The 21,539-nt window shown below is 38.8% G+C and overlaps 2 protein-coding genes across 13 annotated transcripts; one reads left to right on the top strand and one right to left on the bottom strand.

Annotated features, from left to right (window-relative positions):
- Window position 1: 1 nt before the first annotated feature.
- On the bottom strand, window positions 2-9,067 carry znf644a (zinc finger protein 644a). Of its 2 annotated transcripts, none has more exons than XM_029132168.3 (6): window positions 8,979-9,067; window positions 3,004-5,497; window positions 2,173-2,760; window positions 1,702-1,827; window positions 1,243-1,345; window positions 2-964 (listed from the first exon to the last, which is right to left on the bottom strand). In XM_029132168.3, the coding sequence occupies exons 2-6, from the start codon at window positions 5,492-5,494 to the stop codon at window positions 769-771; spliced, it is 3,504 nt and encodes a 1,167-aa protein (XP_028988001.1). In that variant the 5' UTR covers window positions 5,495-5,497; window positions 8,979-9,067; the 3' UTR covers window positions 2-768. The 2 variants fall into 2 exon arrangements, with proteins under 2 accessions (XP_028988001.1, XP_028988000.1); XM_029132167.3 differs by having other exon boundaries at window positions 8,918-9,065.
- Window positions 8,487-21,439, top strand: hfm1 (helicase for meiosis 1). 11 transcript variants are annotated; one of them, XM_029132155.3, is made up of 40 exons: window positions 8,487-8,710; window positions 9,003-9,085; window positions 10,206-10,305; window positions 10,390-10,499; window positions 10,784-11,051; window positions 11,410-11,747; window positions 12,167-12,208; window positions 12,308-12,378; window positions 12,480-12,612; window positions 12,942-13,093; window positions 13,184-13,261; window positions 13,372-13,527; window positions 13,604-13,804; window positions 13,938-14,026; window positions 14,150-14,193; window positions 14,419-14,520; window positions 14,768-14,913; window positions 15,079-15,173; window positions 15,283-15,416; window positions 15,641-15,688; window positions 15,832-15,912; window positions 15,995-16,086; window positions 16,208-16,314; window positions 16,454-16,501; window positions 16,596-16,693; window positions 16,769-16,903; window positions 17,087-17,172; window positions 17,331-17,414; window positions 17,556-17,713; window positions 17,838-17,941; window positions 18,072-18,257; window positions 18,396-18,455; window positions 18,540-18,664; window positions 18,934-19,016; window positions 19,236-19,345; window positions 19,521-19,808; window positions 19,955-20,036; window positions 20,179-20,269; window positions 20,755-20,876; window positions 21,030-21,439. In XM_029132155.3, the coding sequence occupies exons 3-40, from the start codon at window positions 10,235-10,237 to the stop codon at window positions 21,082-21,084; spliced, it is 4,473 nt and encodes a 1,490-aa protein (XP_028987988.1). In that variant the 5' UTR covers window positions 8,487-8,710; window positions 9,003-9,085; window positions 10,206-10,234; the 3' UTR covers window positions 21,085-21,439. The 11 variants fall into 11 exon arrangements, with proteins under 11 accessions (XP_028987988.1, XP_028987990.1, XP_028987993.1 ...); XM_029132157.3 differs by lacking the exons at window positions 8,487-8,710; window positions 9,003-9,085 and adding an exon at window positions 9,122-9,293; XM_029132160.1 differs by lacking the exons at window positions 8,487-8,710; window positions 9,003-9,085 and adding an exon at window positions 9,465-9,603 and having other exon boundaries at window positions 19,973-20,036.
- Window positions 21,440-21,539: the final 100 nt, after the last annotated feature.

Raw genomic sequence — 21,539 nt, 5'->3', positions numbered from 1 at the left:
ATAGTTTTCTTGCTTTTTTTATTTAGAACACAAATGTTTTAAGCATTGTATCTGTGTGATATAGTACATTTAAAATTAAATTATTTCAAAACAGTATATTTAAACATTAAATATAGATGACATGATGGGCACTGTCAGCACAGGCTGTGCATGTTAGGTCTTTCAGATTTCGTTTTGTATTAGAAACAATGCAGTTACTGAAATAATATGAAACACTTTCTATGCATAACAACTTCATAAACATTTTGTTCGTGTATAGTAGATCTTTTGAGATCTTCAAAACGGTTAGATTTCAGGCGCCATCATTTTCAGTCAGAATATTAATCTCAGTAACTCAGTAAAAAGGAGAACGAACCTTTAATCCAAACACGATTCAATACAAAAAAAAAACATACTTCCAAGTATCTTATGAATGTGAATATTGGTACAGAACAGGTGCTCCCAAATTTTGACAAAAAACGACTCAAACTATGAGAAATCTGAGGTAAAAGTTGTCTTCATTAGAAATGGATTCCACACTACATTACTGCATAAAACAAGAAAGCAGTCGTCCATCAGGAACGGTGTTCCAAGAAATGGACCATGTAAAAACAAAAAAAGGTAACAATATCCAAAATAATTGAATTTATTGTCCAAACACATACAATATCTCTAGCTTTGAGCAATATTGTACTTTTGGCCAGTATTTGATTGACTTAAAAAAGTGAAAGAACAACCATTGTACATACACATACAGCCTAACAAAGTCTAAAAAGGTCCCCATTGGCCTCATGAAGCAGCATGTGTGGCTGTCTGAGAGCTGTCTTGGTCAGTCTTGGGAGTTGGGGGTTCCGTGGGCAGCGAAGTGACCTCTACCATACCCAGCCCAGTGTGAGGGACACTAGTGTTCATAATATGTCTCTGTAAATGTTTAATCCAGTCTTCCTGGACCGATAAGGGACCCTGGAAGACGAGGTCACAGAACCTGAAAAGAGATACAATGACACAAAGTGTTTGTGCTGTTTCTAACTTTCAACCCTTTTGCACGTTGTGTGTTTGTATGGGTCTGTTGTGACATTCATCACAATAATCAACACAAATTAATAAGAAAATGTCCCTGTCAGTAACTACACTGGTTGCCAACAGATTAAAAAGCCTGAAAATAGACCAATTCTGGGACGAGCCTGCCAGACAGGGAATGCAAAGGTATATACCAGTTAAAAAGACAGTATTCAAATAGAATTAAAGAAGAAATAGCATTACCTGCAAGTGAGTCTGTATATTTCCTCTGGAGTTTGCGGTAAGGGCAGTGTCTTCTTTTTGGGACCAGGCCTTGAGCGCTGCCTCCTTGCTTTACAGTCAAATGCTAAAAGACAGAAATCAATGTATTCATTTTCAGAGCCACTTTAGGTCCAATGAGTCTTCTCACTTTAATATAATTGGAAAGATTTACAAATGTATCAAAGGATTGTCTCAAGACGGACAGTAATGTTGACCAATAAACAAAAATTTATATTTAATGTATCTGCCACAACATTGACCATGTGACCAGTAACCATGGCACAGAGATTTGACACCAGTCGTCAGGGTCCAAAGTCTTCAAAATCAAATTATTATTATTATTTTTTTTTACTGTTATGAACCAGTTGTTGCAGCCACAGCTTCTGTACCGTTACCGTGTTCTTGGACAGAGCATTTTACAATGTTGCTCCTGACACTTACTGGTTCCCTCCATCATTGCGTTCCTTTTTCGTTTTGCATATGCCCGCAGGTGATTAGACAAGCTAACCCCGCTGTGGAAAGTTGCATTGCAATGGACGCACACCTTCCTGTTGAATTCACCTTTTTCTGAAAAACAAAAAGATATAGATATATATATAAAACACTATAACCACTAGTAGGCCAGTATTAGCTGATTAAAAATCTGCCATACTGTACATGGACAAGTTTGTTAATAGATTTGTAGATGCAAGAGAAGCAATGACACTTGTGGCAATTCACTTCAGTACCAATATCAAAACACCAGCGACTTTAACCTTCTTGACTTGATATTTAACATTTAGTGACTAAGAAACAAAGTTTTGCCAATATGTTATGTTTGCTGTATATTTTAAGATGATTTAGGATAATGTCAATTCAAAGAAATCTGCAGTTTCAACTTGTTTTTATGGTTACCAAAACAACATGACTTACCTGAGTGCGGCAGTGAAGATGCAACTCTTGATCCTGAACTGTGCTCATCGTTGGAAGAAAGGGTTAATAAGGTCTTTGACATCTGAGAAGACCCCTTTATTCTGTTGTCTTCCTGACACTTCCTCTTCTTCAGAATACCTATCAGGTCAGTTGTGCCCGAAAGTGAATGTTTAACATCCATCTTAGTCTCTATCTGACGTTTTTCAGACTCCATTTCAGCTAAAGAGAACGTTGGCATCAGTGGTTTGGCATCAGTGCAATCTTTTGCAACAGAATTACTTTTCGACATTCCAAGGGGGGAGAGTGTGAAACAATCGACACTGGACAGCTTTGGTGACGAGCCATATTGGAAATGGTTTCGTCTCTTTCCTAAAATCTGAAGGGCCCGTTGAAACTCCTTCTTGTCTCGCATCAACTCCCGCAGTAAAAACAATGGGGATTTGTTCTTCGTCGCAAAGCTTTTACCAAGCTTTTTGAGGTGTCCTCGAATGTGGTTGGACTGTCCAGTCCTATTATCAAAGGTGTCCCCACATAACGGACAGGAGTGCATACTCTTCACATTATCAGAATTGGATTCTAGTCGTAATGCTAAAAAAAGAAAGAAGATAAAATTAAAAGTGTAAAAACAGCACATAAAAATACAACAGGACTGACAACTGCTACTTTTGGGACTAAAATCTGCAACACCAAAAAACTGATCTGAGTCTTTTCAATTTATGTTTCATCAAAAAGTAATTCATAGGTCTACTAACTTTTATGTCTGTCTAAATCGTTTCAGATCTAAATCAATATGACTTTCATAATCACACTGGGAATCACACAGCAACGTACCTTTCTTCAATCTTCGGAATGCCGAAATCTTACGTCGAATTCGTGGCCTCCTGTCTTGAGAAGCCACGTGCTCAGGAGGCACTACATGGCGTGCATTGTAGCTCAGTCCCACCCTATGAAGGTGTCCTCTGACATGATTGGACAATCCAACCCCTGACTCAAATACTGCAGGGCAGTAGGGACAGTTTTTGCGGTCTGAGTCCAAGTCTGACAAATCACCTGTGAAGGACTCTCCCAGTGGTATTTGGTGAGAGTCCAATGTTTCTTTATATACTTCTTCTTCTATGCATTCCTCTTTAATTTCAGGGTCATTCTGTTCTTGCTCTTCTGTTTTTATTTTCTCAAACAGTCTTTTAGATGCTTGTAGAGCACCCCTCATAGACATTCTTCTGCTATAGGTGTAAATGATGTTTTGTTTTTCTTTCTTGATGCCATTGTCAAAACATTTCATTTCAACATTTGTATCTTGAAAAATGTCTTTGTCTTCATCATCTTCCTCTTCATCTTCTTGGTTTATTTTCTTAGGGCTTGGCAAAGGTTTTGGTAAGATGAAGCATGAGTCTTTGTCTGAGGTGTTACGATATGGAGTTGACATTTTACGCTTTGATGGTGACTTTTTCACCACTGACTGATCTAGCCTCATCTTGGGTACACTGTGGTCACTGAGATCACTTTCAGCAGCACTGGAGGGAGAGCCAAGGTCATCGGAGAACAAAACTGAGTCTTCCACTTCGACTTTCATTGAACCTGGCAATTGAGTAGCGTCATCTTTTTCACATATGGAATCCTGAACAGATGTGCAGCCGTTGTTACTTTCCTTTTTATGTTCAAGATTCTTTTTCTCATGTCTTTGTCGGGACAAGAGAACGTTAATGGACTTGTCGAGCTTTGATTCTGCTAGTTGAGACTTGAGACTTCTCTTGGTATTTCTGAATAAGTCTGAAATGCCACTAGGCTCACTCGTCGAGGAAGCTCTTTTCGGAGAGATCTGATTTTTTATGGAGATTTTCGATGTAAACTCTGCATCTTCTACAGGACTAGTCGATATGTGAACATGCTGCCCCTTCGGCGATTGTGCGTTTCTCACAGTAGGCTGAGCAGCTTCATACTCATCAAAGGTTTGCTGATGACGCCGCAGAAGGTGATTCTTAAAAACACTTTTACTAAAAACGTTATAAGAACAAATTTTACAAGAAAAGAATTCAGAGTTGGCTTTAGAGGAGGTGAGAGTTAGGTTCGGCTTTCTAACGGTAAGGAAAGTGTGCTCCATAATATTATGTCTCCTAAGATCATTCTCATTTATAGTCCTGAAGCCGCATCTTTCGCATCTGAACTTTCTCTTCTCCTTCTCATGTGTTTTTGCATGTTGAACAAATGTGTTTGGGCAGCTTGTCTCAAATGCGCACTGAGGGCAACAAAGCTTTGCATTTTTATCCTCTTTCTTCTTGATATCTTCAGTGGGGCTTGATTTTTTCTCCTTGTGTATGGACATGTGCTCAATAAGTGAACCACTTTGTCTGAAAGACTGCCCACATTCACGACATATAAAAGACTTTGGTGAAATATTTGGAGTGTCAATATGAGACTTCATATGACGTTGTAAATGATGTTCCTTCTTGAACATAAGCTTACATTTTGAACAAGGGTAACATGAGTGCTTCTCTTCTGCATGGGAATTTAGAGTGAGACTTCCTTTTAATGGTGAGAATCCATGATCCACACTGTTCTCATGGGAATTTCTTGTAGGTACATTGTTTAGAATTTCCTTGATGGCCTTTACTGTTCCATTGGGATACTTGGAAACTTTCCCTGTTGATGCAGGCTGTGATTTGGTAAATGTCCTTGATGTTCGAACTTTCCTGCCAGGAAGAGAGTCTCCTGTTTCTTCAGCATCAGACAGTTCCTCAGATGACCTGTGGCTCAGACCAGGGTAAAGGTCTTCTGAAGGATCCACCATGACGACCATATCCATTTTACGTTTTCTTCTCCTTTGGTTGTTAGTTGGGAGGATGTCATCTTTAGGTTCCTCTCCTGGGGAATCACCATGGTTATCCCAAAGAAACTGCATAAACTCTTTGTGAGGGTCCCATTGAAGATCACTAGCACTACTAAAATTATCCAACGAGTCCCCAGGTGAGTCTACATCAAAACCCCAAATTCCTGCTGGGTCGATTTCCTGCACTGTTTTTAGTTGTGTGATGCTCTTCTCTTCTTCTTTCTCTATGGAGATGTTATTGAGTTCACTGGCTTTTGTAGCCTGATGTGAAGAAGGTCCATTACCGAGCCCAACTGGAGACAACATTTCTGCATTGGACAGAACATCTAGGATATTGTTCTGTTTCAGTGAAGAACTGCCAAAAGATTTGGTGCAAGAGCCTGAGTCTTGCTCCATTCTCATAGGCTCTTGCAGAAGTGAAAGTGCATTGATCTCAGGATCTGCATCTTTGTCATCTTCATCAACACCTGTCAGACATGACATTTCAGCTGCCATGACCTAAAAAAAAGGAAAGCCTTCTTAGATGTTGAAAACAGATATATGACTGCAAAACAACTGCTAAACAAAATTTAAATCTTTCTCACTCAGAGGGACCTCATTTTTTAATATCTAGAAACATGAATGTGTTCAGGAGGCTTACATTAGATTGAGTTGGTCATATTACCGGTGGGTCAATGCTGGCTTTTGTCCAGTTTGAGAAACAGGTGTAACTGGAATGTGGACCTGCATGCATGTGATTGGCACTGCAGCGAATGTTGAAGCAGGTTTAACATTTTTGCTGGATAACCCAGTGTTTCAAGGGGGCTAACAGTGTCCTCTCAGTCTGAGAGTCTCATTCTTTTCTTGCAGGGCTCATGGTTTTGTGAATGTGGTTCTTTTTACCCATCGCCCTATTTTAGACATTTTTTGCAAAACAATGTTCCCATTCAGCACAGTGCTTTTGCACTTCCATTTTGTTTGTTCTAGTATTAACTTTAATGTCATGCCTCTAATTCCTGCCATAGCCTAATATGTAACTGAACATATTTTAACTCTTCATCACAAATTATCTTGAATGTGTGAGTACACATTCTTCAGTGAAGGATCTGTCATTTTCAGTGAGCTAACCTGTTTGCAAGCATGAGCCCATGGTGCTATATACCTCAGCATTTATCTTGCCAATCTGTCAGCAATTACAGCTCAACACCAGTGACACCGACCTGGCGGCTTTACATGGCCATAACATAACATAACACCTCCACCAACTTAGGGACATTACGTAGGTGCCATGGATTGTGAGTTTTTTTTTGTTTGCTGTACTGTACATTCCTTTGTTCTGGGACAAGTTAATTATTGTTGTATCCACCAAAAACAGATAATAAATTTTCTTAGATTTTTGTTTACCAGTGGTTTGCGTCTTGGTTTAACCAATGTATTTACATCCATGAAGTTGTGTTCTTAACTTGCATCGAGTTGACTTGTGTTTTGACTTGTTTTGAGTTGTAAAAGGGTTTTTCACGGCCAAATCATGGCCTCTTTCACACACTCTTTCCCAAATGGTCAATCCAGGAGAAGAAGGTAAGAAAACTGCCTGGAACCCAGGGCCAGTGGAACCTGGTTATTTCTAAAAATGTCTGGTGTTGCTCTTTGAAGAGGGCATACCCATCTACTTCAAACCCACTTGGACAGAAAACGGCACACCAAAGCACAAGAGAAGCAACATAGTGTAAGGGAACCGATCCAATCAAGAGTGCTCAGAAGAAGCAACGCCTCAGGTCCATTATCAGCTGTGTATCTCAATTTAAAAGACAAAGGACACTCGTCAGAAGATGACAATGTCCACATTTTATCAAAGAAGAAGTGGCTTGAGAGGAGTTAGAAAAGCCTTTTATGTGCAAATAAATAAGACTTTGATTCTTTCTATCTCCTGCTTGTCATGTTGCCCTTTCATATGTTCCCAGAAAAATCAAGGGCAATTTACAAGATCTTTGACCTTCCTTTTTCTACCTTATGAATCCATTCTTTACATGTGTGACATCAAACGAACCTGAAGGATACATTTGTGTTTTCCAGCCAACTTTTACGTACTCAGATATGTAGCAAAATGTTTCATTTGATCTAAGAAAAAGAGGTCTGAGGCTGAACTTCCAGACAGCCTCATCTGGATGACCGAAAGGCTTCATCAACAACGGAACACATGTTAGATCTCTCCCGTTGTAACAGCCCGGAAAAAATAACATTTCAAACAGGTATTTATATCAAATGACCCTACTGTGGCCATGTGTCAGTGTTATCGTTGTTCAATCAGTGCGGATTGTGTTACTAGTTCAAATAAGTCAAGGTTCACAACATTTTTTGGGCATAACAAGTAGTGCACATCCAATCCATCCAAAAAAAAATTGTAGAAATATACTGGGCCATCATCTACTTTAGGTCTCATATGCTACTTAAATAAGTTTACTTGGTGGACAAATGGCAATCAACTGCCAGATTGATGCTCTGTCACTGAGTGTACAGTATAGACAATGTTAGTAGCTACACTCAGTGATTTAATATATACACCAATTGTTTGTTTTTTCCATCGCGCATGCAAGTGCGTGTATGCTTACGACTATGAACTGATGTGTGGACAAGTACAGAGCACAGAACAAGATCCACTGGACAACCAGTAGAGTATCAATTTTGTGTCCGCAACAAGCAGATATTTGGTTGATTTTTGAGTTTACGACTTGCTCGTTGGGCTCCGCTTACATCTCTGTTACTTCCATTGCCGAAATGTGCTCATGTTTTTGATGTCACTTATAAAAGGGTTACGGTGTCATTGTTCTTTGTTGGGTTTACTATCCTTAGCAACAGATACACTGCCACCTACTTGTATGGGGTGGTACTGTCCAATGCCAATTTTTGATCCAGACAAATGGTGCCACGAGGACACATTTTTAAGTGGAGACACCTCTAGTTATTTCTGATGACAGTTTGGGGAGAGTAAACCAAATATTACAGTGTTTTGTAGAGGCCTGACAAAACAAGTAGCATTAAACTGCCATTTTTACAATTACAGTATACTTAATTTGACCATGTGAATAACAGGTTAATTAAGAATAAAAATGATGATACGTTGCAATTCTAAATGTAAATAAAAATCAGACGCATTAGGTAATTTAACCATACGGTAAGGATCAACAGCAAGATTTAACAGGTTTTAGCAAATGGCAGAGGTAAAACAGAAAATGTATAAGATTTAACAGGTAGACTATTATTTATTTGTATTTTGACACAAGCCCTAATTATGTATTTATAATCGTTGTCTTGAATGTGCACGCTTAATGTGAAAGGTAAACAATTAAATACCTGCCATGCCATCAGAGACAGGTAGTCGACTCACCCACCATTACAAAACAAACAACAAAACGGAGAAAAAAAACCCTAACACTCTGCGTTGATGACTGTTTGTGGCCATTTATACCTCTACAAGGTCGCAGCAGAGACCTATCTGGGATTTGAAGGGCAATAAAAGTGTCAAACCAAGTGATCGCGGCCGTGGCAGAGAAAGGTGTTCGTGATGAACCCAAATTCGCAGAGATGGACCTCGTAAATGGCTTTTGATCGGCGCTTGTACATTTTGTGTAGAGCTAAAACTTTCACCCTAGTAGTTCAGTTATACGCCAAAACACAGCGTTTGGGCTACGTTTTCAAAGGAGCCCACTTCGAGAGCGGAGCGGATCATTCACAGTATGTTTCTTGCGGCTGTCATTGCATTTCTCTAGCCTTTCTGTCACGCTGGGTTGTTGGATGCTGCTTGCAGGAGCTGCAGACCATTGCCATTAAGGCTGTTCCATACCTAAACCCATTCCTCAGGCTAAACAGCTAATGACAATCGCGCCTCGCCACTCGCTTTACAGACCCCAACAATATGATAAGCAAGCAAACAAACGTTACCTCTGAGGGGCGTAGAAGGAGACAGGGAACGATTTATTCGCTGCATTGAATAATTTCTTACTTTCGTCTTCCATCTATTTCACAGTCGCCATTTTCCGTGGTGGTCTGGTGTGGGCCAGGTCACTTCTTTTGACAGGGTAACGCTAACGTCACACAGCTGCTTCTACTGTAAGTGAGAAGGGGAATTTTCGAAATTTACCTTTATATGTATGCATATTCTTCACGACTACCGCGGCGAAATAGCTACGTGAGCTAACATTTTGTCTTAATCCGGCACGTAATGTCACAAGTCGCCGCCATGTCCCCCCGCAGGGTTTGTAATGGTTCGCTCCAGATAGGAGGCATAAAAAACCTGAGTTAATGACCATCTTTTTGGGTAGGAGATTTTTTTTAAGGTTCATGGCGGTTAATCATCGTTTCAATTGATAAAATACATTTGAATTCCACTTGCTATTTGCTTTGTTTGTTGGGTTTTTGGGAACACACTTGGTTTAGCACATTCAACTTGTCAGCTGGCGCACAGACAACAATTGTGTGCCAGCGCAGGAGAGATGTTACCACGTCCCCTATGCGTGTCCTCAGGTCTTTGTTGCCGTTGTAGCCGGTGATTAAAACCGATTACTTTTCCAGTCCGATGTGCTCTAAAAAGGAAGTACCACAATGTGTTTGAGCACACACTGAGCAGAGTAAGAACTTATTCCACTGTAAACATGTGCTGACCTAGTTGCTTGATATTTGACAATATTTAGTTCACCTAATATTTCTAATTATGTCTGACTATTGTTGGTCGACATTAAAAAATCCTGGCTAATGTTACTAGCTAAATTAGGTTGATGCTAGTTAAGTAGGGTCAAGTGTCAACCACTCACCTCAGAGGCAGGATGAGTGTTCACTATTTTAAATGTATATTAATTAACACCTTAATTATAACGATACGAAGATAAGAAACGGACAGATAACTCTGTAAATAGGCAAACTGCGCAGCTGATGCCAATGTACGACACGGATAAAAACGTCTTTATGCCTAAACGTTACCAGCTAACGGCTAAAGCTAGCAACATGTCAGTAAACCAAGAAAAGGCTAAAAAGGCTATTTAAAAGGCTACGTGTCTGTTTAGTGATTATTTAAACAGTTTAGACTGTGTTGCCACAATATTTATTTTGGATTTATTTGAACTTAATTGCCTGATTATTTCAGGTAAATGTATTGTAAATGCATAGCTATATAAATATACTGTATGAATTGGTTGGTATTAGCATCTGTATAAGTAAGTGTTGTTTTTTTAAGATCTGTGTGTGTCTACATGAACTGATGAGATGTTGGACTCCAGTGACTGCACCTTGCCCTTAGACAGTCTGTTTTTTGTGAAACCCATTGTCCACAAAGTGTGAGTACAAGAAGAAATCCCACATCATTTCCTCTTTCTGTATCGGCTGAATCAATGCTGTTGGTTCTGGATTGTGTGTGACAGAAAACCGTTGCTCCAGGAGGCCAGTCAGCTGGAAATGCCTCCATCTCTTTCACAGATTCCAGCCACTCAGGATTTGCAGCAGGAGGCAGAGACTCTTTCTACCCTAAACAGTATGTTGTGCTCTGGATTAGAGTGAATTCCTTTTCACTTGACTTGAGTAGACTGCTTAGTCTTTTCGAAGATCTACTAAATGTACTAACTGTGTAACTCACTCCACTGTTGTATTATTTTTGTAATGTATTCATATAAAATGTATTTAAATCATTGTCAGATAATTTTCACGCTCATCTGCTTTAGAGAGCTCAAGAATTTAGTTTGAGGAATTTCTCTCCCCATGTTCTGTGTTACTCAAGTTTGTCACAGAACCCCAAGAAGTTTATATCATCTGTTATAGGATCAGCCTGTCCTCAGAACTTACCACCAAAACTCAGCGGTTCTTACAACTTCGTCTATAATGACCAGGAGATTGAGAATACGCAGGGTGGCAGCAACAGCGTCACTAGATGTGACGGCCTTTGGGCTGAAACGCTTAGTGATTCCTCACAACACATCTGTAATAGTAGCAGATGTGGAGATGAAACTCAGCAGGACGCTACTAATGTGTTCATGAGCAGAAGGTGTTTGTCTCTGGACTGCAGCAAAAGCCCACCTCTAAGGAGAAGGCAAGTGTTAAGACATTGTTAAAGAATGTGGGAACACTGTTTTCAGACTATCTCCCATTTTTTGAAAGACGTGCCAAAGTCACTGTGCTGTGAAAAAGGTAGCACTGATTCATTTTTTAATCACACCCCATGATAAGACATAATGGATCTACAGTAAATCAGTAAATCTGTTTTGTACACCAGTGAACAGTTTATAAAAAGTATTGAGGTTCTAAAACAGTGGCCCTCTTACCTAAATTTTCTGGATTTTTGAATTTATACCTCTAATATTATTTTTCAGTTCTAGCAGCATTTTTTGTCCAATAATTCTTACTTGCTGTGTTATTTTCTTTTTATTTTTTCCTTTCTGCCACATCAGCCTGTTCAAGGTTCAAATGTTGAACAGTGGTGGTGACTCGTCAAACACAGATGACCTCCGTAGCAGTGGCAGCAGCAACCAGACAGCATCCAGACCTCAAACTTTTCCCAGCCAGGTTACCATGGCGACAGTGCCTCCTCCTCTTCAGCCGCCACGGGCGACAGTTAGGCAGTCAGCTCCTCCTTTCTCCCCATATCCCCTCTCCTCAACCCTTCCACTGGGTTCATCTGCAGCTTGTGGCCGACCCCCACAGCAGGCGCCGCATGCAGAGATGCAGGACAAGGGCACAAAGAGAGCCTTCGTTCCACCCATGACACCTCAGCCACTCCGCTTACAAGGTGCTACACTGTACGGGCACGGTCACAGACAGATGCTTTGCTCACAGTCTATGACTGCTTTATCAAATATCACACAAATGGCGTGTTGTAGCTAATGAATATGCCCGTGTCTAGCCATGGCAGCAACTGCCACAATGTGTTTCGGTGTGATGAGGTGAAACGAGGTGAGCTCTCCCCATTGACCACCTCATTGTAATGACACATTTTAGTCACTAGGTGGTGGATAGAAGAACAAAAGAAGCATTAATTTCAGGAGAAGCCCTGTGCTGTCTATCATTTTTGAAAACATGGTCCCTTAATGTTCTACCGTAAAAAATATTGTTATGGTGTTATTTAAGAAATAATACTATAAATAAGCATGGCATCAGTGAGAATGTGAATAGAAATGAAAGTCTGATGTCTGCATATATAAATTTTAGGGTCTTGTTGTTCGGATGTATTGCGGCCTGTTTCTGAACTCCGTATCCTTTTAGTTGTCGCTTAGCTGTCTGAGCTGTGATTGTAAAAGAATGCTATTACACAACTAACGTGGTTTAATTTCCTGAATTATTCCAACACAGCAGCTAACTTCAGATCTGTCTTCAATGAGTTCCCCTTTTTCAACTATGTTCAGTCCAAAGCACTGGATGATGTGAGCATTTACTGTATATGAAACCAATCAAACATACTGCTGGGCATGTAGCCTCTCTTGGTCGTCTTATAGAAGTGTTTTTGTATTTGATTTGGTTACAGGTTCTCTACACAGCTAAAAACTTTGTGGCATGTGCACCTACTGGTTCTGGTAAAACAGTGCTGTTTGAGCTCGCCATCATTCGCCTGCTAATGGAGACCTCAGAGCCTTGGAGAGAGGTCAAGGCTGTCTATAGTGAGCATTATATATATATATATATATATATATATATATATATATATATATATATATATATATATAATATATATATATATATATATATATATATATATATAGAGAGAGAGAGAGAGAGAGAGAGAGAGAGAGAGAAAGATTACACTAAACCACTAAATCAGAATTTTAAATAAAGCCACAGTTTTCACAAAATGCACCTGGTTGTATTCACACACATTTATCTTGATGAATTTCCTCATATGTATTGTTTTCAAACTGATATGATTACAGTTGGTAGATTATGGATTGACAGTATTTCTGGTACAAAGAACTGTTTATGCTCCTTCTAGTGGCTCCTATCAAAGCTCTCTGCAGTCAGTGCTTTGAGAACTGGAAAAGGAAGTTTGGGCCTTTGGGTCTAAACTGTAAGGAACTGACAGGCGACACAGAGATTGATGACTTCTTTGAGATTCAGGACTCGCACATCATCCTGACCACACCGGTGTGCATTTTACCCAACAAGAGAAAGGGAGTAGAGGGAGTGTAAGGTTTTACTTTAATTCATAATATTGTATTTATCTTTTTTTTTTAGGAAAAATGGGATAGCATGACAAGAAAATGGAGGGATAACTCTCTGCTGCAGCTAGTCAGGCTCTTCCTTATTGATGAGGTTTATTGCCTACATTGCATTGCCTACATAGCTGAGACTATATTTATCAATCTATTTATTGAATGCTACACATCTGAGATACTTTTAAAGCCATCATGTTATTTATCTAGGTGCATGTAGTGAAAGACGCAACCCGTGGTGCCACTTTGGAGGTGGTGGTCAACAGGATGAAGACTGTCCATGCGTACAGGACAGCACAGAATCCAGAAACAGACCTGACTATGAGGTTTGTGGCTGTATCAGCCACCATACCAAACATATCTGATGTAAGTAGGTTAAGAGAGGCAGTTACTGTTTTTTTCCATAGAATAAATGAGTTGCCTACAGTATCTACCTTTTTAGATAGCAGACTGGCTGTCTGATGAGAATGGTCCAGCAAAATACCTGCATATGGATGAGAGCCACCGTCCAGTGAAGCTTAGGAAATTGGTGCTGGGATTCCCCTGTACCTTCAACCAAACTGAGTTTAAGTTTGACTTGTCACTCAGTTACAAGATGGCTAACATAATACAAACCTACTCCGACCAGAAGCCTGCCCTTGTGGTAGGTGCATTGGGTCCGAACTCCCTAGGTTTGGAGCATGAGTTATCTGTTCTTTCTGTTTTTTGTTATGAGTTAACTAATGAAGGTTATATTGGATTGACTTCTGATTTGATAGGTGCTATTGTTTTGTTAGTTTTGCTCTACTAGGAAAGGAGCCCAGCAGTCTGCTGCCATTCTGGCCAAGGATGCTAGGTTCATCATGAGTATTGAGCACAAGCAAAGGTAGTGTATGCTCTATCCATTGATATGTGAGAATGGGAACACAAATACCAAGACATTAATTTTAGTAAATTCTACTGACAACTTTACTTAATGTTACTGTTGTTACTGTTTTATCAACTACAGGCTGATGAAATTTGCAAACTCTTTGCAGGATTCAAAACTGAGAGGTAAGTTAAACATTACCATTCTTAACGTTATCGTGAGTTGTTTAAAGTTAGTGAACCATGTGCTTGTGCTGCCTGTGCCAATAGGAACCATGTGGTCCATAAACATGTTGTTTTAACTTTTCTATTATCCAAAACCAGACTTCAGCCAAGTCCTGTCCTGTTAGCCTACAAGAAAAGCAAATAAACTATGATGTAAAATAACATTCTGTTGTGTTTTTGGGTCAGAACTGATTATGTTAGGAGTTGGTTACCACCATGCGGGAGTTGACTTGTCTGACAGGAAGCTGATAGAGGAGGCCTTCACTCTTGGAGACCTGCCGGTCCTTTGTAAGACTGTCAGCTTTATCCTGTGCTAAATGACAAGTTACAATATATTATTCAGCATTATAAAGCATTTATGTCCACATAGATTGCTGGACAAGTGAAAGTAATATAAATGAGTGTTAACTGTTTATTATTAATTATTATAATGACAAATATATCAAAAAATGCTTATTTACTGTTATTGCAACAGATTTATAGCCTGTTTTGATATTTTTTTTTTACATTTATTATTTAACGTCTGATGTTTTAGTTACAACCAGGACTCTGGCAATGGGGGTGAACCTGCCAGCTCATCTTGTGGTGATCAAGTCGACCATGCAGTATGTTGGTGGTTCCTGTGAAGAGTACAGTGAGTCTGACCTACTGCAGATGATGGGTAGAGCTGGAAGACCACAGGTAATAGCAGTAACTACCGGTACAATGATAATAATGCACACATTGTCTTATATTAGTTTAAGCATTGTCTCAAGAATGCTACAACATTTCCTAATTGCGATTAGTGGAAAGTAAACAATGGTAGAAATAGTTTTAGAATGAAACACAGAATCCCTTTTGTTGTAGTTTGACACATCAGCAACTGCAGTAATCATGACAAAGATGCAAACCAAAGACAAGTACATGAAACTAATGAATGGGATGGAAGTTATTGAAAGCAGGTACTGTATGACAAGTACTTTTACAGCTCCTTCTGTTACTTTCTCCAAAAGAGAATTCATTCATTCATTCAGTTATGTATGAGATAACCTTATACCCCATTTCCCTTAGTTTACACAGTCACCTAGTGGAGCACCTGAATGCTGAGATTGTACTCCAAACCATTAGTGACGTAAACATGGCTTTGGACTGGATTCGCTCCACCTTCCTCTACATTAGAGCTATCAAGAACCCTACACACTATGGTCTGAGCACAAATATACTAAAAATGACCCATGTTAGCATTAGTGAACTTTGAGTCTGGCCTGCTGCACCATCAGTGTGTGAGTGTGTGTGTGCGTGCAATTGGATCAATGAGAGGCAGCATCAAAGTGCTTTGACTATATATAATATAATATTAATATAAGTGCATCATATGCCAGACATTGGTAAAAACAATCAGTGCAGTGTTGCTCAACTCCCACTCTAGGTTTCTCTGCTGACCTAGATAGACCTGGAATTGAGGCTAAATTGCAGGGTAAGTTATAACAGTTTTTTCAATACAATAGTAATCTTGTAGTGTTAGAGGAGAGATGGTTGGTGAATTCAGACCTACGTATGCATCAGTATCCAGTCCACTATTGTCGTTTAAGACCACTTCTTTTCTTCACTCCTCTTCAGAACTATGTCTGAAGAACCTCAGGTCTCTGTCTTCCATTGATCTGATCGACATGGATGAGGATATTAATATCAAACCAACAGGTAGTGTTTGTGTAAAATTGTTTGGAAGACACCTGATGTATTCCTTACCAGTTTATTTACTGTATGTGTTTTTATTTCTCAGAGGCGGGCAAATTAATGGCCAGGTACTGTGTTGCCTTTGACACCATGAAACAGTTCAGTAATGTTACTGGAGCTGAGAGCCTATCAGACCTGGTAAGTTTCCTGACTAATTTTGTATTCTATATGCTTGCTATGCATGCTTTTCAAGATTTCTGTGAAAAGACTGTAAGTAACAGAATTCTGTATATGATATGACACTGCATAATAATTCCAGATAGAGCTGGTGTCAAAGAGCAGAGAGTTTAGTGACATTCAGTTGAGAATGAATGAGAAGAGGCCCTTGAACACACTGAATGTGGATAAAAACAGGGTTACTATCAGGTAAGGAACATTCATAGGTTTAAAACGTATACTTACATTATCTTACTTAATTTGCCTTTTTTTGTCAGTATAGTTTTTGTCATCATGACGATCATTTTAGAGTAGGCAGTTGTAATTGAGATCTTCATGCATTTTCCAGATTTCCAATGGAAGGAAAGATAAAAACAAGTGAGATGAAAGTCAACTGGTGTGTTTCTTTAATTTGTACTTGGTTAAGGGTCATATTATATAAATTTTATACTTTGTTTATGCAGAAATTGTTTTGTTTGTCTCGTCTTAAGCTTAATTCAAGCTCACTTGGGCTCCATCTCAATTCAAGAGTTTGGACTTCTACAAGACACAGCCAAGATTTTTAGGAATGGGATGCGCATCACCAAGTGTATGTATGATAAAACAGAGGAACCCAATAAACATAGTGCTGCCTGACGAGAGTTTTCATTTTCATCCCATTCAGGCCTGTCAGAGTTTCTGGCTCAGCAAACTAAGATGGGTTTCTCCACTGTACTCAATGCTCTGATCCTGGCGAAGTGTTTCCGATCAAAGCTTTGGGAGAACTCGCCTTATGTCTCCAAGCAACTGGAAAAGATAGGTAGATCCATTGTTATGTTTATTTTCTACACGCAGAATAAATCTGCCTTATCTTGAATTGAATTTACACAATACACAAAAGGGTTTCTATGACATATTAAACCCACAGTCATCCTCACCAGACATGCTTTCTATTAGAGGTACATAAAAATATGAATCACTTGATAATAACAAACTTTTTTAGGCCACACCCTGTCAACTGCCATGGTGAATGCTGGTCTTACCACTTTCAGCAAAATAGAGCAAACCAACCCCAGAGAGATTGAGCTTGTAAGTCTGTGAAATATTTCTACAAAAATAATGAATAAAAAAATTTAAAGCATAAACATTCAATGTACTCATGCATTGTACTCCTAAAAAATACAATAATTAATTAGATTTACAGTACTGTAACTAACCGGTATTGTAACTTTATAACCTTCCTGCAGGTTCTCAACAGACATCCACCATTTGGAAATCAGATCAGAGAATCTGTCATTTATCTCCCAAAATATGAAGTCACCCTGGAGCAGGTAAAATGTATTACTCTTGTTAATGAGGCCCATGTACATTCAATAATAATAATACACAGCTTTCCAATTTTGTAGGCCAGGTCATTGTCGGGCCTGAGTTTTTACAGCAGCTGTGTTGCTTCTTGATGTTGTATTTTGTAGCTTCCGAGGTACAGCTGTGCTATAGCAGAGATTGTTGTGAAAGTAAAACTGCAAAACAGAGCACAGCTTCTGTCCAGGAGAACAGCCCCAGACCACCACTATGTCACGTTGATCATTGGAGACTCTGACAACAAAGTGGTCTTTCTACAGAAACTCACGTGAGTAAACAAAACTTTCAGTTTCTTCACTAGTTTTGTGTTGCCCTTGCTCAGTAGCGTGAGGCATTTCTAACTGGGTACAGAATATTGATTGACAGCAGGCTTCCTCTGGTTTGTTTTATAGGGACCTGTTGCTGTTGAAGTGCGGCTGCTGGTCAAAGAAAACTGATGTGTCAAAGGCCACGAATGGAGAGGAAATCAGTGTCAATCTCATCAGCTCAGACTATGGTGAACTATGATAATGCATTTAACATTTTTAGGTTTTGCCTAAAAGTCTTGGACTGTATAACCAATACATGTTAGGTACAAGCAGGACAAATATGTCCATATATAGTCAGTGGTGTGTCTTCTCTTGTAGTGGGTTTTGACATCCACCAGAAGTTCTATGTGTACTACTCTGGAGCCAGAACTTTTGGGACCGATAATTTATGCAATGAACAACATAATCCTGTAGAATGGGGACCACAACGCTCTGCACTGAAACCACAGTCCACAGATCAGGCTGCACCTCATGAAGACAATGCCTCATCTGCTGCAGACCAAGGCACAATAGCAATATAACTGATTGTGATTATGCTGAAACATAAAATTTACTGCTTAAATACAGTGTTTCTTTCAGCCTGATTTTTACTAATCATCTTTCTTTCTCTGTGAAATGTGAAAACCTTTCATTTGAATCCAGGCAATAAAAGACAGTGCAACCATTTCTGCAAGAGTAAGGATCTTTGTGGCCATGACTGCTGTGAGTACCACATGTTTTCTTGTGCCTTTATGTCTACACTTTGGGTGCTTCTCACATTCGGAGAGATATTCTTGCATCCCCAAGGCAAAACTGGTGTAACTGTGGCACGGAAGAGGTCAGCTAGTCAAGAAACCAGTTTTTCTTCTCATTTAAAAGAGCTGAGGAGCCGGTATGATACACTTGCACAGACTCCTGTGAAACGACTCAAGGTAAAGAATGTAGCAGTAATGATGTAATTGGAGCCCTGCCTGTATTATTGTCCTTATGATTGCAACCAGCAATGTTTCATTTCATCATTAAGTCCAGGTGTAGTTATCGAAAAAGTGCCCTTAAAAATGCAAAACAAATCTGACAACATTATCTTCACCTGCCTAATAAGCTGCGCTATAGTATCTCACACCAGAATGTTAGCTGCATAAAGGAGAGGCAGTGTCTTTGTATTGTCAAGCCAAAAAGGTGTTTGTTCTATTTTCTTTAGATGAAAATGAACTCAGAGTCTGTGGCTGTCAACATGAAGGAGTTGACTTATAAACCCACACAGCGGCTGTCCCCTGCTTCCTGGTATTCACTGTTATGATTTATAATTAGATTTGAGGCTTATTTTTCTTAAATGCAAACATTAGAATTGGGAGAGTCACAACAAAGTATGAATTGCTGTAACAATTGAATTTCCTCACTATCGGATCAATAAAGTTTATCCTATCTTGTGAAAGGGATTGAAGTGGATGGAATCTGAAGCCCAGATGCTTGGTTATTCAAAGTAGTTTTATTTTTTTAAAGGTCTGGGACAAGTGATTTTAAAGGTTCAGCGAGACCTCACCTTGAGTATGTGGATTTGACAGCCCAAGACTGTGTTCAGACGCCTGAAGTAGTAGACGACTTTGATAATGGTAAAAACAAGTGGCATAAACGATAATAATAAATGATGAAACTTCACTGTGCTGATTGGGTTTCTACTAGAGTTGTTATGTGTTTATATGACTATTATTATAATCAGACAGAAACTTAAAAGTCTTAAGTGCAGTAATATAATATGATGAATTAAAAACAATGTTCTGTCTTTAGGTTCCCCAGCTTGGATAAACCCAGGATTGTGCCCGAGCCAGAAACCTCACCACCTTCAAAACCAGATCAGTGCAAACAGCTCAAAGAGATCCACTGTGGTTTTAAACCAGGACATTCTATGTGAACCAGCTTTGGCCTCACAAATCCCAATAGTCAACTTTGATCTTGGAAATGAATGGGACGACTGGGGCGACTTTGATGATGATAACTTGGTTCAAGCCAGTGAGGCGTCCTCTGCCTCTTATGATAGACCTCAGATCCAGCACTCTGTGCACTTTAACGTGCCAGGTAACAAGATGTTAAAAAAACAGGTTTAAAATGTTTTCATACATCTGTTGTAATTAGTGTTTATCTTTCAGTCAACCTTGTATGAACCCTACAAGCTTAATGATTGTTATGACTGTGATAAGCATACATTTATTTTTTGTGCTTAGACTTTGCTGCTACATCAGCACCACTGCTCATCAGTCACTCACAGGTCAAACCTTGTGTAACAACAGACAGGATACCACTGAGGTAGGATCTGAAAATCAGGCTCATATTATGTCCAGTTGAGTTGAAAATGTTTGTTTCAAATACCAGGAATCACATAATGTGTGAAATATGTAAAGTCTGCTTATCTGCCTACTCATTCTGGAAAAAAACATTTTGTGTTTAGGTCATCTTCTGCCAGTTTTAATCCTAACATAAGAAACATCCAACCCTCTCCAGTCACAGAGAACAGACTCACTCTTGACTGGCCTAAAAAGGTATGTGTCGATGCTTGAAAAGATCTGTGTATGTGATCTGTGTAATCTAGCTACATTATCAAACACTGTTGTTCACTTGTTGGTGTAGACACGTGTGTTAAATTTGCGTTAAACCAGTAAGTTCCATGCTTTGACATACAGTGAAACTAGGTGACTTATATTTGACTATATTAAAATACAGTCTCTGGCACCAGGGGTTATCTTCAGCATCTCACTTTTTTCATATTTTTGACCAAATAATATTATGCTGTCTATCACTTGTATGGACACACATGACCTAAAGCACATATTATTATCATTATATCTTGCTCTGGTGGGTTTTTCTATATATGCACATCATAATATACTTTATATAATTAGCTTATGTTAAACCTGGTGAAAGGGGCCTGTAAACAGCTTAACCTTTTTACAGCTCAACCTCGTCTTTTCTGTTGAGTAATCACTTGCCTGGCACATGATACTTATCTGTCTTTCCCTGTGTGCAGATTCCAAACCCCTTCAGTCAGGAGATTACAGTAAAGGAATCTGAGAATCTTCTCAAACCGATGCATGTGCCTGCTAAAACCACGAAGTTTGATTTCTTTTCAACAAGCATCCAAACAAACAGGTGAAGTAGTCATGTATTTTGACTATAATATAATATATATATATATATATATATATATATATATATATATATATATATATATATATATATATATATATATATATATATATATATATATAATATAAATAATATTAATTCCCCCCCAATATTCAGCACCAGCAGCAAAGAGGAGGACGTATTCATTGGAATATTTGATGGCTTATTTTAAAAATACTGCTCAGCAAGCCATGACATCCTCCTTATTACTGTTAAATGTTTATTTTTCTTTAAACTTTCAATATTTAGAATTGTGGACCATTTGAAATATGTTATACAGTTATATTAGTACAGATTAATATATAGAAATTGTATTTATTATTTATTTATTTATTCATTCATTCAAGTCTATGTTCATAAGATGTTGCAGTGCATTCATAGAGAATAATTTTCTAAATCAGCTAGTAGTATGTCGTATTTGTACTTTGTGACCTGTACTTCAGTATTTGTCTTAATTGATGTTTAAAGGTCAAACGCATTATTCCTTACTAATAAGTTCTAATAAATAAAACATACATAAAAACATATATGTGGCCGTGGTGTATGTGGTTTGAGTTTAAAAATATAATTTTAAAATGTTATTGCGAAAATAAATTTAATGTGCACAATGATAATGATAATAATGGT

Source organism: Betta splendens, chromosome 17 (assembly GCF_900634795.4).
Source record: "Betta splendens chromosome 17, fBetSpl5.4, whole genome shotgun sequence".
NCBI classification, from domain to species: domain Eukaryota; kingdom Metazoa; phylum Chordata; class Actinopteri; order Anabantiformes; family Osphronemidae; genus Betta; species Betta splendens.
This window is presented reverse-complemented; position numbering and strand designations above follow the sequence as displayed.

Bases quoted from the DNA above. Each gene is read 5' to 3' on its own strand.
- znf644a (XM_029132168.3), bottom strand. From the start codon at position 5,494: ATGGCAGCTGAAATGTCATGTCTGACAGGTGTTGATGAAGATGACAAA. The intron at 2,761-3,003 runs GTACGTTGCTGT...TTCTTTTTTTAG, and splicing joins ATTCCGAAGATTGAAGAAAG to CATTACGACTAGAATCCAAT. The intron at 1,828-2,172 runs GTAAGTCATGTT...TTTGTTTTTCAG, and splicing joins ATCTTCACTGCCGCACTCAG to AAAAAGGTGAATTCAACAGG.
- hfm1 (XM_029132155.3), top strand. From the start codon at position 10,235: ATGTTGGACTCCAGTGACTGCACCTTGCCCTTAGACAGTCTGTTTTTT. The intron at 17,942-18,071 runs GTGAACTATGAT...CTTCTCTTGTAG, and splicing joins TCTCATCAGCTCAGACTATG to TGGGTTTTGACATCCACCAG. The intron at 18,665-18,933 runs GTAAAGAATGTA...TATTTTCTTTAG, and splicing joins CTCCTGTGAAACGACTCAAG to ATGAAAATGAACTCAGAGTC.